Source organism: Cebidichthys violaceus, unplaced genomic scaffold, assembly GCF_023349555.1.
Source record: "Cebidichthys violaceus isolate CVI_PGR_0920_01 unplaced genomic scaffold, fCebVio1.0.p SCAF_12, whole genome shotgun sequence".
NCBI lineage: Eukaryota > Metazoa > Chordata > Actinopteri > Perciformes > Stichaeidae > Cebidichthys > Cebidichthys violaceus.
Window position 1 is genome coordinate 4,102,642 of NW_027176285.1, and position 13,783 is coordinate 4,116,424.

Below are 13,783 nucleotides of genomic sequence, written 5' to 3' on the forward strand. Positions count from 1 at the left end.
CTCCAGACGCACCATCACAAGAAGAATACACGAGTTGTATGAGAAGGAGAGGACTACAAAAGCGATGGTGTTACAACGTGCACCAGCTGTTGCTCTCACTGGAGACTACTGGACATCGCTGGGTAACCATAATTACCTCGGAGTTACAATGCATTATATTGATGAACAGTGGGAACTGCATTCACATGCTCTGACTGTCATGAAAACAGAAGACAGACATTTTGCTGAAATGTGCGCGGAACATTTTATTCATGTTGCACAGCAGTGGAACCTTTTAAATAAAGTCAGCACACTTAGTACAGATAGTGCAAGAAATATGATTGCTGCTGCGAGACATCTGCCTTTTGAACACGTCACCTACATCGCGCACAGTCTCCAGCATTCTGTCACAGTGTGTAAAGGGAATACTGCTGTTAAAAAGCACCTTATTTGTTTAAAGTGTTTGCAAACCAAATGTTATTGCACTTTTGTTCATATAGCAGTACTTTTCAAATAAAAGTGCGCAATACACTACTTTTGAATTCATTATTGAATTTTGCGCATAACAAATCGCAGAAAATCATGCGATTAATCAGGATTAAAAAAATTGTAATTGTTGCCCAGCACTATTTTCTTTACATGGCACATTCTTGTACATACCTTCCTCGTCAATGTGAAGTCAAAAGAGTCACTGCAGCCATCCTGCCAGACGCTCTGGTGTGATATACCTGTGTGGTAGTGAGAAAGGGTACATGTGAACATACTGCACTGTCAGCCATTCTGAGTCACTCAGACTAACTCCACGGTGAGTTTCCTGGCTGACAATCAACTGTCAATGAACAAATTCTTAATAACAAGAAGCATCAATAATAAAAACAAGCTAGGCCTAAGATAGATTATTAAACTGTTAAAAAGCACAATATAACCGAACCATTGAGTCTACATTAATGCACGAAGAAAATATTGATATTAAACAGATTTCATGGTGTCATGTTTTAGTTGGCCAAGGAAAAGTGGTTAGGAATAGACGTTAGGAGGTCATTTTTGGACTTTTTGACCTCAGCCCTGGTCTTTTCTTACATTGAAATGTCTGCAGGGAAAAAAGGCCTATCCTCTGCCATTTAGGGACATTGTGTTTCATTTCGTTCCCTTGTTTCCTTTCCCGGTGTCTCTCCTCTTCAATAGATTTCCCAATGTCAGTCCTTGTTAGTAAAATAATCAAAATTGGTCAATTAATCACTTAATTGTTGCTAAAATCAATATGCCACCTGTTTCTTGTTAAACCCCCTCCGTCACGTCTCATTACTTTCTCAACCCCTGTCATAATCGTCCCTTCTCACCTTCACATTTCCTCGGGGATGCAACACATTTGGCAAATTTATCTCCAGGCATAAAACTCACGTCTCATGTTATGAGCTTCTTTTTGTAACTGAAAGAGGATTTTATTTTCAAAGATTGCAAAGCTGGATTTACACATGAAGAGCGTGCACAAGAACAAGACTCATTTAAGTCATCAACATGTACGGCTTAAGGAAGGATTCAAACGACCACTTCCAGCTCTTTACAGCTGGATATATCGTGTCAGAGGCCTCTTTTTCCTCAGCTTTCTTCTTCGCTGCCCGGTTTGGGACTGACTCCCGCCCAAATATGTTACAACTCAACCGGATGTCAATACGGTGTAGAGACCATGATCGCTGCCGCCCATCGTTTCTTACCCAGAGGTCCAAGCCTCCAGTTCAAGAATACAAAGCCAACATTTTAAAACCAAAATCCTGTTTGCAAAGGCAACGTTTCATTCACACCCAGGCAGAAAAGCCTTCCCCAGCGGTTGTGCAGGCATATACGGACCGACATGCAAGAATGGGCCGTGCATGACCCATATAGAGAGCCTGGGAGCAGAATTCTCAGTTAGAACCAATCAAGACGCCTGGTTTGAGCGCTTCAATTCGGACCTGTGAGACTCCTCCCTTGTCTCCTGCAGTTTTCTCACATCTGCTCTCTACGTGAGGACAGGACAGCCTGTAGAGGCCCGAGGCGGTTTTGCTTTTGTTTACGGTGACTGTGGATGTGGTCTGTGTAGTCCCAAATTCATCCTCGGGCTTCTGAGCCCCAGGGGCCAGTGGCAACAACCAGCAGACCCGAAAGTCAACATTGAATCACCCGGAGATCAGTTTCAGCCTCGGTTACAGAGACTGCAGTCCTCATGTACAGAGAATGTACATGCACTTTATGTGTGAATGCATAAACAGTCTCAACCTTGAGGAAGCATGCAAGCAGACAAATATGACTTTGCAGGACACGTTCTTACAAAACCGTCTATGAGTTGGACCCGATGGAGCCATGAGATCACTTCACCTTTAAAGGCGTTCTGAAGAGTCCAACCAGCCTGAACGTCAGAGAGTCTGGGTTGTGGTTTGGTTCAGCCTGTAGCTGAATCCAGTAATACTGCTGAGCATAAGCTTATGGTCCTGCACCTCCCACAAGTGAATATAAATGCACATGCAAAATGTATGGGAATGTGATGCAGTGCAGCGCTGCAAAACTACACACTCAGCAATCACCTTGGATAAGTAATGGTTTTAAAATAGATTAATAAGCATCATAGATTTTGTTACCAATTGAGCATATATATATATATATATATATATATATATATATATATATATATATATATATATATATATATATTAAAAAAGTCTTGATTTATCGAGAAGAGTGTCAGCAAATTTGCAATTAAGATTCTTGAAGTATGCCACGTTAGCGCAACTTACCGAACAAAAGTGCACACATGTGCAGGTCACTCTACATACTTTGATTCAAACTGACCAGTTTTTTGTACCAGTTGGTGAAAAGAAAATGAAAACCAGAGATCCATTAATCAAAGCAAACACACACACACACACACACACACACACACACACACACACACACACACAGTGTGTTGCGATATGTCTGGAGGGTTGCATGCGTGTGGTCTTTTTAAGCAATCGGCTTCATGCGTTGTGAGCGATGAACAGAAGTGGCACAAATGACTTGTTGTCATTGGAGTTGCGGCATTGATCAATCACGACCCCCCCCCCGAGGTTGTTGGCTGGTGCGGAGTGGCACGTTGCGTGTGGCATGATGGGAGTGCAGGTCACAAAGAGCATGTCCCCCCCCCCTCTGCTACATGCGCAGTGCAAGGCAAGACACAAGGCGGGGGTGGGAGGTGGGCGGAGCTTAGGGCCTCAGCAGTCCAGCATGTCGTCTATCAATGGTAAAACAATTAAGACTGAGCAGTAAAAGTCCTGCATTCAAATGTTTACTTCAAGTGAAGAGTCAGAGAGGCATTATCAGCACAAGTGCGTTGCTTTCCTAACTTTCCACTAACGTTCGCGGTTCGTTGCTTTCCTAACTTTCGCTTTCCTAACTTTGTGCCAACGTTCGCGGTTCGTTGCTTTCCTAACTTTTGCTTTCCTAACTTTGTGCTAACGTTCGCGGTTCGTTGCTTTCCTAACTTTTGCTTTCCTAACTTTTGCTTTCCTAACTTTGTGCTAACGTTCGCGGTTCGTTGCTTTCCTAACTTTTGCTTTCCTAACTTTGTGCTAACGTTCGCGGTGCGTTGCTTTCCTAACTTTCTGTTAATGTTGAATGTTTGAAGCAACTATGGCATGGCAGGTGTATATTGCTGAGGACACAAGGAAGTGCAGTGTCCAGTGGGAAATTGTTTGTATGAGGCGTGTAAGCAGCAACACCAGAGGCATTGCACTATGAGGAGCTCCTTTAAGAAGAGTCACCCCAGGTTAATAGAGTAAATATGTAGCTAGATAGCCCCGTGAAACTTCCCAAGTTGAATACTTAATATTAAGACAAGTATGTATTTTTAAAGTTTTCTGAAAATGTAGGTTTAAATATACAAAAGGTGCATGATCTTATCAATCATGTGCTAATTTACATATATTTCCAGAACAGAAATCTGAGCAATGGATAAAGGCAGGTTCAAAATGAATTTTATTTTGTTGATGTATTAGAGTCAAAGGCTTTTACGATGGGAATTTTGGATATATTTTATCACTCCATAAATCAGAAAATACTGTCAACAGCCATGACATTTTTTTGCCATGTTTTGACTGATAAAATGTTTTATAAATCAGGTTATGAATGATATATGACCTAAACCCTCAGTAAAAACCTTCAGAGTACACATGAATGGGACTGGAAAGTTTGGTGTATGGAAATGCAACTGAAGTGGAGATTTCTGGCTCAGTCTGAGAAAAAAGAGAAAAAACTCATTTTGAGTAAACGGCCTTTGAAGATGTTTCGTAAAATTCCATTTATTTCACAAGACACTTTAGGTGAATATTGAACTAAAGACGTCACCATGAAACTTTCCCCGGTTCATTACTTACATTGAGACAATTACGTTTTCTGAAACTTTATGCTGAAATATGCAAGCGAGGCATTATCTAATGCTTTCTGTGAATTTTGTCTATTTGTGTTGGTAGATTTTGTCTACCAACACAATTCTATTGTCTATTTGTGTTGGTAGATTTCTCCTATAGGAGAAATCTACCAACACAAATAGACAAAAGAGTAAAATAAACTGCTAAGTGTGCATTTTGGATGTTTTCTTTCTACTAGTCTGAAAAAGAAGACATTTTATGGAAGCAAAATAGCCCAAAATCTATTTTTTATATATATATATATATATATATATATATATATATATATATATATATATATATATAAAAAAAAAAATGAAAGCATAAAAATACAGGCTATATAATCCATCCCAACTGCAGTATTTTCATAAATACAACAGTGAAACCATGAAAGTTATCTTCATAAAGCGGGGGATAGTGCATGACGGCCATCTCCTGGTTGATTGACTGAACTGCAAGCTCTGTTAAGCCACAGATTTCCAGTTTACTCTTATCTTCTCTCCTCCAACATAAGTCAGTGCTTTAGTACCACCTTCCACGCACACGCACACACACACACACACACACACACACACACACACACACACACACACACACACACACACACACACACACACACACACACACACACACACACACACACACCCCATCTCCAGGGCTTCAGTGTCACAGTCCTCTCTCTCTCGCTCTCTCTCTCTAACACACGTCTAAAGGAGTTAAGCGCTGCGGTCCGACGGAGCACAGAGCCGGAGGAGGCACCAGCTGTTTGAACTGGTCAGCTTTGGGTGCGTGCCAGTTTTGTGCAGAGCAGTTGGCAGGCCGACTGAAAGTGGAGTCAATGTTTCAATCAGGAGGACTTTCTGTCGCTGTGGTGCACACTGTGGACTACAGAGCACGACGTTGAGGGCACTTTACACCGACCCTGTTCATGAACACAAGACCACCGTTGTGCTTTTACTTTTATTAACAAAATAGAAACAGGGGAGCTTAAGGAGACAGATGGAATATTATCTTATCACAAGTAAATTCATATTAACAGCAACCAAATAGTTTAAAAAAAACAGTTGGAAACAAGAACTTACATTAGTGTTTTTTTTTTGTTTACGTTGTGGTTCATTTACGACATAAGGACATTCCTGCTGTTTCTGATTTTTGAACATGGTTTTTCCAGGCCTCAGTTAGTGTTATTTTGTTAAAACGGAATACAAAATCTAATTGTAGAGACTTGAAACATGATTAAGGTAGCCATGATTTTAGTCTACGTTACATCGTTTTCACAGGTTTAAGAAGTCAGCAACGCATCGCCATGCAACACACTGGCAGGGGACATAAATAACAGTGGACATGATCTTGACTTTGATGGATTGCTGAACTCAAGTCTCTGCAAGTTGACTTTCATACCACGCCGCTAAGAAGCCTGGAGGGGAAGACACGGTTAAAGCACTGCATCATGGGGAAAATATTCAATGGAAGTCATTTGCAGTAAATGGACTACGGCCTTCACAAAGGTCAGGCAGTGGTTTGTTTTAAAACCACTGCGTAATCACAAATGGCACCCAAAAAGGTGATAGTCAAACGACATCTGCTCATAAAGAGACTTGAAATAAATAAAACTAAACGTTTTAATGGTAGAAAATAAAATCGTTACGTGCATTTAGTGCTGAACAGTTAAAAACGGATGAAATGGTAAAATGGTTCAATATACATCTTCCACATTTCACCAACCAGCTTTTTCTTCCACAACTGAAACAGACAAGTACATAATACATGTGGAGCTGTGAACCAAAATCCTTCTACCCACTCTCTCCACACTTTCTAATGAACAAGACTAAATGTATACTATAGTGCCACCATGAAGATGAATATCCATGTCACAGTCTCAAACAGCAGCCCTTATAACTGTGCAGAGTGCTCGAGATGGTTTCTTGTTTTCCACATGATTAAACCTCTTTGTTTATAATCATGTGCTACAATAGAAACCTGCTTCTCTCAACTTGAAGAGCTGCTATTGAGAGCCGTCTGGTGCAAGAATTGGATGTGGAGAAGAATATTTCAACGATGTGTTTGCAAAAGGCCTGTACTGTAATTAAACAGTGTGGGCAAAATGAATGACGGAGACAGGATATTAAAGTCAGATGTTATGAAATGTGCCCCAGTGAATTTATAGCGTCTGATAAGAAACAGCAGTGCAGGATATTACGATTTATAAAGAATGGGTGAGAAAGGCCACGCTGAATAAAAGGAAGTTTCCTTTTCCAAATATTTGAACATAAGACAAATAGAAAAATAGGCATGATTAACAGTTCTTTTTGGTCACAAACGAAGAAATAAATAAAAACATTACAGCCGTCACGAGTCGGCGTTTTCTGAACTGGAGTCACTGGAGGTGCTGGTGGCCGAATCTGAAGAAGTGCTGCAGCTGACGTGATGAGACGCGGCATTCTCTGGATGGAGGGAAGCAAAGGAAGCACCATCACCAAATCAATTCTACACATGCTGGGGGCATTTAAATGTTTTGTTTTGTTAGCAACTTAATATCAAACAAAAAGGTGCACTCAGTGGAGTGCAGATCTCCGCCAGGTGTGTCTGCAACAACCAGTGCTGGTGGTGATGTACTCAGCAGTGTGTGTACTGTGGGCTGAGTGGCAGCGATGTACTCAGCAGTGTGTGTACTGTGGGCTGAGTGGCAGCGATGTACTCAGCAGAGTGATGGATGACCCTCCTGGCGGAGATAACACTAATGATTCGAGGGAAGGTGTGAGGACGGCTTCCTAATTACTTTGACATTTCTTGAACTTCTTATACAGACAAGACTTCACGTATTGCTCCAGCTCACGCAGAGTGGACGGCTTCAGTAACTCGAAGTCGATCTCGATCTCGTCGGGGCTGGTGTCGTGCATCGAGGGCTCTCGTCTCTGAATGATGTGCACCACGCGGCCCAGCTTCAGGCCAGGCAACCGGTTAATGTCGAGGCTCAGCTGTTGCTTCTCGTCGTACGTCATCTGCAGAGTTTCATCATCTGAATCGCAGACGTTGCTTCCCAACCACGGCCGCCTGGAATTCCAAGACAAGGCAGTCGAAAGGTCTCTACGTGGAAGTGACACGCTTTGATAAGAGTTCTTCAAAACATCTGTAAAACGTCCTACCTGGAGTTGTAATTTGCCCCGCCTTGATGCTGCCTGCTGTCCTCTTTCTGGTCCCTTTCTTTTATCTTCTTTGGTCCAAGCGCAGGGACTTCACAGTATGCAGAGAGCTGTTCATGAACAGTTTGAAACCGTGTCAACAAAAGCCAGAAAATAAATCTCATTGCACACCTAATGTTGCTTCCTCTTAGAAAACTCTCATCTCATCCGAGAATGAAGAAGAGCTTCTGCTGACTTGGTATGTGGTGAGATTTGAACTTATATAAAAGCTATATTTGCATTGCATTTTACAGCACACAGAAGTTGTTTGTCTTACAGGTAGCATAGATGCTTTTGCCAGCATTTGTAAGTAAAGGCAACACTTAAGATATTTAAGCTAGAGGTCAATGAATCCATCAGGAAACCAGGGTCGTCGCTGGAGTTAGAGACGTGTGCAGAAACCCACCTGTTCTGGAACCTCAGCTAGTCGGGTGGGTTTGGCCCACTCGTCCGCTAAGTCTGATTTGTCGGAGTTGTAGGAGCCGTTCCCACTAAAACTCGCTCTCTTGGCCGGCGATGGCAACTCCACCGGCTCGTCCGGCATATTTGCGAACATCTTCTCGAACACACCCTGAAGCAAACGCATGCACAGTGACGAAAGGAGGATCGAGTGAAATAGAAGACTGAGCCCTGAAATAAAAACAGCAAAACCTCTTTTTTTAACTTGTTGATTTAAAAAAAAGCACCTGAAGCTTTATGGCCTTAGTGACAACATCATGATGCGGCGGATTGTATTTGTAGCAATTGGAAAAAATCAGCCTGACGTCTGCAGCGAAGCCTTGTGCGTCCTGGTACTCTCCTCCATCCATCTTTTTCTGGAAATGGGGGGGAAAAAAAGTCATCAAGACAACAACCGTCATGGCCGTGAGGGGAACCATGAAGGGGACGTACTTGCATGGCCCGTACCTTCACAGTGCTCAGATCCATGGGGTATTTGATGATGAGGTGGTAGTCGTGGAGCTGCAGAGCTTCAGTGTCGACGGGCTTGTAGAAAGGCCAGGCGTAGGCCAGGTATTTCTTGGACAGCAATTCCTTCAGGATGTCGTTGCAAAACTTGAGCTGATCGGTTTCCTGCTCCGGCAGCTCCTTCCCTCGGCCCGCGCTTTCACGTCTCCTCTTGCTTCCTGACGAATCGCTCAAACTGGTTACGGCCGCTGCGGAGAGATCAGCGGCGGCGTCCACCTTCCGCTTCAGCCCTTTCTTCTCCAATGAAACACAAGAACAACAACAACAACACCACAATAAAAGAAAACTCTCCTCATGGTCTGCGATTTCAAACTAAGAGGAAGAGACGTAAACTCACTTTTGTGGCGGTCTGTGAAGGGTGTTTGGGCCCCGAGGATGAGCTGGAGGGAGCGGTGCTGAGGCTCGGCTGAGTTGTGGGCGTCGCAGCAGAAGAACACGTGGTCACGGCTTCGTTCTGCCCGCCTGCAGACGTGGATCAAACACAAACACAAGGGCATTTCAGTGATGATGTAGCTGGTATGAAAGACAGGGCATCGCAGCATACACCAATACATCCCCTTTAAAAAAAAGTAGCCTACAATTTTGTCGAAGAGACAATGCTAGCAAAGTAAAAATAGGTTGTTAGCGAGTATTTAGCCGGTGTTTTGGTCCCCCGTTGGTCGTCTTCACCCACATTCTTTATTATCCTACTCTCTCAACAACGGCCGACACATTTAGAACCACTGCTCCTGGTTCGAGCTGAATCACAAACCTTCAATCCTTTGCAGCCCAAACAAGCACGTCAACTTTTAGAGGCCGAACCAAACATGCTAACCGATTGTTCAACCGTCCGAAAGAAGATTTTTGAGTGTCATCAACCTGCACATGCTACCACGTGACATGACTCTGAGCTGTGTTCAGTTATTCCACAACATAACCGAGAGCAGATTATTCAAAATACTCCCGTCAGAAAACTACCATTGGAGCGGTAATGCACATAATAAACGTTTGGTGAGCTCTGATGGATAGACTAGTGGTACATTATGAGCTAAAGGAAAATGAGAGAATGTTGAAGTCATTCTCTAGGACGTTTTATTTTTCCTCTCATTTTCCAATGTGTGTTTTCAATGACTGGAAAATTGGGCTTCCAATTTTGTTTTACAGGACGCGTGGGAACCCTGACAAACTCAAATAAAAGAGAGGAAAAAAACACTAAAATAGAAATCTTAGTCGAAGTAGTAATATCATTTTAGAATTTTTAGTTTCATGGTGCATTTTGTTCTTGTAACAGGATTTTTTTTTTTTTTTTCTGGCCAAAAGAAGCAGCGACAAACATCCAGTGTGTGTGTTCAATCTAATCTCACATTGATCGAAGACCACACACACACACACACACACACACACACACACACACACACACACACACACACGCCTGTTTTTCCTTGGTGGCCGTCGGCCTGTTCGCTCCAACATGTACACGTAAACAATTTAAGAAACACCCACAATCACCGCGCTAATAGCCGTATACATTCCCAGAGCGCAATATCATTTAGGTGGAAAGAGAAAAACAAGGCTTAGGAAGAAACCCAATTTCTGTGACTGCAAAATTCAAGCTCACTAAAAGGACCCACAAGGTACAGAGTATATAGTTAGAGAGCAGAGACATTTCAACACAGACAAAGAAGAAGAAGAGGAGCAGCAGCTCACTGATGCAGGTGAGCTCAGCTGCATCAGTGAGCTGCTGAACCGTCGAGAGACTTCAGGGTGGCGCTCATTCATGGTGGCCCAAATATGCAGCTTCCACACAGCCAACGAGGCAAGCCAAGATAAAATACAGCAATGAGTCACCAGGTTTTGTGTAAAAAAAAAAAAAAAAAGAGGAAAAAAAAGTGTGAAATACTGAGGGATGAATTAAGGAAAGACATATTTGAAGGGAGATCTGGGTGTAATCTTTAGATTGTATTGAATAGAATACAAGCTAAAAGACAACATTAAACTGAAAGCAGGACGCCTCGCTTGCTTCTGCCCCAGCCTGGCACCTAATTGTTATGTCAATGTAATCATAACTATTATGATGGTTATTATAAGTATTCTCTGTATAATTATTATATGATAACATGTAATTATATGATTAGGATAGCCTTGTTGAAGCATATAAATATTTATTACCACTGCAACAATTCCACCACATCTTCTGTCTTTCATACTTTACTTACTTTTCTTGGCCTTCCCTTTGGCGGCGTGAGGAAGAAGCTCCACCTCCCTCGGCTGCATCTGGGCAACCTTTTGCAAGAAAACCTTTTCCACGGCGAGCGCCATCAGCACGATGTCATCTGTGGGCTGGAGGACAGAGGGACATCCGTGAGGATTAGGTTTTCACGCGAGGCTAACCGCCGCGTTGCACTCCCCGTCACGGAGCTCCTCACCTTGTTGTATATGTAGCAGTTGGTGAACATGGTGTTGAAGTCTTGCATACATTCACTCGCGCTCCCATAGTAGTCGTTCTCCAGTCGTTTCTTGATGGTCCCCAGGTCCATGGGAGACGTTATGATCGTATGATAATCCTGATCGAGGGAAGAAAAAAAAAAAGAGAAAAAAAAGAAGAGATGAACGTCTAGCTTTTTGTTTCTCTCCCACGTCTTCTAAAAGGATCTGAAGAGGAAAAGTTTATTAGTGCGGAATCCCTACAATTTGATATTCGTAAAATTCCACTTTACATTCATTTTAATAATGCAGAGATCTAGGAACACAGCGGCATTGTTGAAATGTCAGAAACTCAGGATTAGCCAAATATACAATGGAACTTAATGTGAAGAGGACAGAGTGTTATAACTATTACAAATGTGTCTGTTGGTGTTCAGTAGTCCATGCATATAGTATTCCTCTGCAGCGAGGGGTTACTACCAACATTTCAGCTGCTCTCACTCTCACATACGAATGACGTAAATAACACCCAATGTGCAATAAACTGGAATTCTTCTTTAACGACGTATCCAGCCATAAGTGATAGTTTTGGGTTTTATTTGCCCATAATTTAATTAGTAGTCATTCCATAATTAGAGCGACTACTTAAAAGTATTAAGTCATTAATTAAGTACTGACTAGCATGTAAAGACAGGTATAAAAACACAGTTCTACAGGTTTGAGGTTATTGGTTATGTTGTGTGTGTGTGGGCTTCAGAAATATTGGACGATATTGAGACCGAGTGCAACGCCACATTCCGGTGCCTCTATACTCGCTGTGCTGTTTAAATGAGATGAAAACCAAGGAGAGACGCAATAATACAGTGGTGAACATCACTAGGGTCAACGAAAGAAGGATTTAGAAGCAGTTTTACTTCAGTGAAAGAAAAGAGGAAAGCAGACTCTCTCCAGCGCAGCGAGACGATCACGTGTGTGACGTTTCAGACGGAGGAAAGACGGTTTCACAGTGGGAGTCCATGAGAGCACAAAAGGTACCTAGTTCAGGCATCAGTAGCCAAGAGGCCACTTTAATTTGGTTGTGAGTAACATAGTTTTTGTCTAGCAGAGCCTGAAATAAAAAGTATTTCATAGCAAATATACAGCTGCCTTTATCAGGGATAATTATCATGATTGTAGTTAGTAACGAGCACTACACACTGCAATGTGTTGAGAAGAATTCTGGACTGAAAGCATCTTTACAAGCTAGAAGAACATTGAAATCACTTTAACTACTCACCGGCAGCCCAAGAGCGACTGCATCAACCGGCTGGTGGAAGGGCCAGGAGAACTGGTGCCGCCACAGGGACTTCATCACTACACTCTGCATGTACTGCAGCTGGTTGGTCCTCCGGCTGGGCCCGTTGGGGTTGGTGACCTCGGGGGGCGGAGGGTTCACAAACCGCAGGGGGTCCGGGAGAGCCTCCGCCGACATGGCTGGGACCGGTCTCCCCGACAGAACTCGACCTCTGCTGGTTTGTGTTATCTCCCGTGAATCCCGCAGCTTTCGTCCGTCAGCTCATCAAAGGCTCCGAGGGAACGCCAGCCTGCTTCATTCATAGTTTTCATACCAGACGATGTGATCTGTCGGCATTAAAACAGAGAGGTTATGTGAATGAGTCTGTGATGATTCTCCACGTTATCAGCTGCATGTTTTGCATGAGTTTTGGTGTACTTTTTGGAGAAGCCAAGGAGGACCTATAAGAGTGATGACTGAAATGTGTGTTCCACTTGTTAATTGATTTTTTTTATCTTAGTATAAACTGTGATTTTGGGCTGTTTTATAATCACTTTTGCACGTGACAAGGAGGTCAAATGTCATCAAGGTAGTGATTTTCAAAGGAAAGACGTGGCCTTTAATTAACACAGTTTAAGAGGGGCTAGACAGTATACAGGTGAGGTCCGGTAAAGTGTAACATTATAGCAATAAATCAATGTTACTGGCTTTAACGTTAAAGCTGATTTGACACTCGACAGAGAGCAAAAAGAAGAGCTCGACAGTTGTTTTTTTTAAGTGTAATAGATAGAGCACCATACCAGCTACAGGACAAGCCTATGATGCGCTGTTAGCTGTACTTCAGCTAGCTAGCAGGCGAAAGTAAACGTGCACCGTGTCATCACAAATCGCCGTTACAAAATAAAGAATAGTCGTACGAATAAAGTCTCATATTAACTCCTCCGGAATTTGGCACGCAAAGAGTTAAGTCCGAGAGTCGTGCTTTGCTGTGAGGAGGTTTAAGTTTCAGCTCAAAGCTTTAACACGGAGCCTTGGAGGAGCTACCTCACGAGCTAATGTTACCTGTTATCCTCACACAACGGCAACGTTAACTGTCTCGCGGGGTGGTAGTGATGGTGGGAGGGGGGGGGGGTAAAAAAACAACAACTAACATTTAGGATAACTAGAGGAGTTTTTACCAACTCGTTTTCCTTGGCAAGCACGCTGAAACGAGGGTTTAGGGTCACTACGCACACAAGAAAACAAACATTAGAGAGCACCGTTAGACCAACTTTGAAACTTTGTGACCGAAACATCAAACCTGAAGCCAGGAACGTGCGCTCCTCCCCAGACAGCTTCACTGGCGGATTGTAAATCAAAGGCGCACACCGCCACCTACTGTGCTGGAGTGTGTTGGGCCATGCTAGTATATTTGTTATATCACAAAGGGACGTCTACGTTTCAGGCTAACGTTATATCCTTTGACAGGATATCCTTGATAACATTATTGTACTGCCATCAGCATATTTATCCGCGTTTAAGTAACATCATCTAATTGTATCTGCCCTGAGGTAAATTAG

At 42.8% G+C, this 13,783-nt stretch overlaps 1 protein-coding gene across 4 annotated transcripts; it reads right to left on the reverse strand.

Moving 5' to 3' along the window:
- Positions 1-5,249: 5,249 nt before the first annotated feature.
- On the reverse strand, positions 5,250-13,563 carry LOC137868911 (bromodomain-containing protein 3-like). Of its 4 annotated transcripts, none has more exons than XM_068705948.1 (11): positions 13,525-13,563; positions 12,228-12,571; positions 10,954-11,091; positions 10,744-10,867; positions 8,886-9,010; positions 8,489-8,785; positions 8,269-8,397; positions 7,989-8,153; positions 7,547-7,653; positions 7,237-7,454; positions 5,250-6,844 (listed from the first exon to the last, which is right to left on the reverse strand). In XM_068705948.1, the coding sequence occupies exons 2-11, from the start codon at positions 12,420-12,422 to the stop codon at positions 6,750-6,752; spliced, it is 1,593 nt and encodes a 530-aa protein (XP_068562049.1). In that variant the 5' UTR covers positions 12,423-12,571; positions 13,525-13,563; the 3' UTR covers positions 5,250-6,749. The 4 variants fall into 4 exon arrangements, with proteins under 4 accessions (XP_068562049.1, XP_068562046.1, XP_068562047.1 ...); XM_068705945.1 differs by having other exon boundaries at positions 5,251-6,844; positions 7,180-7,454; XM_068705946.1 differs by lacking the exon at positions 13,525-13,563 and adding an exon at positions 13,403-13,485 and having other exon boundaries at positions 5,251-6,844; positions 7,180-7,454.
- Positions 13,564-13,783: the final 220 nt, after the last annotated feature.

Bases quoted from the DNA above. Each gene is read 5' to 3' on its own strand.
- LOC137868911 (XM_068705945.1), bottom strand. From the start codon at position 12,422: ATGTCGGCGGAGGCTCTCCCGGACCCCCTGCGGTTTGTGAACCCTCCG. The intron at 11,092-12,227 runs GTGAGTAGTTAA...TCCCTCGATCAG, and splicing joins CAGTCGCTCTTGGGCTGCCG to GATTATCATACGATCATAAC. The intron at 8,154-8,268 runs GTGCTTTTTTTT...CGTTTGCTTCAG, and splicing joins CTAAGGCCATAAAGCTTCAG to GGTGTGTTCGAGAAGATGTT.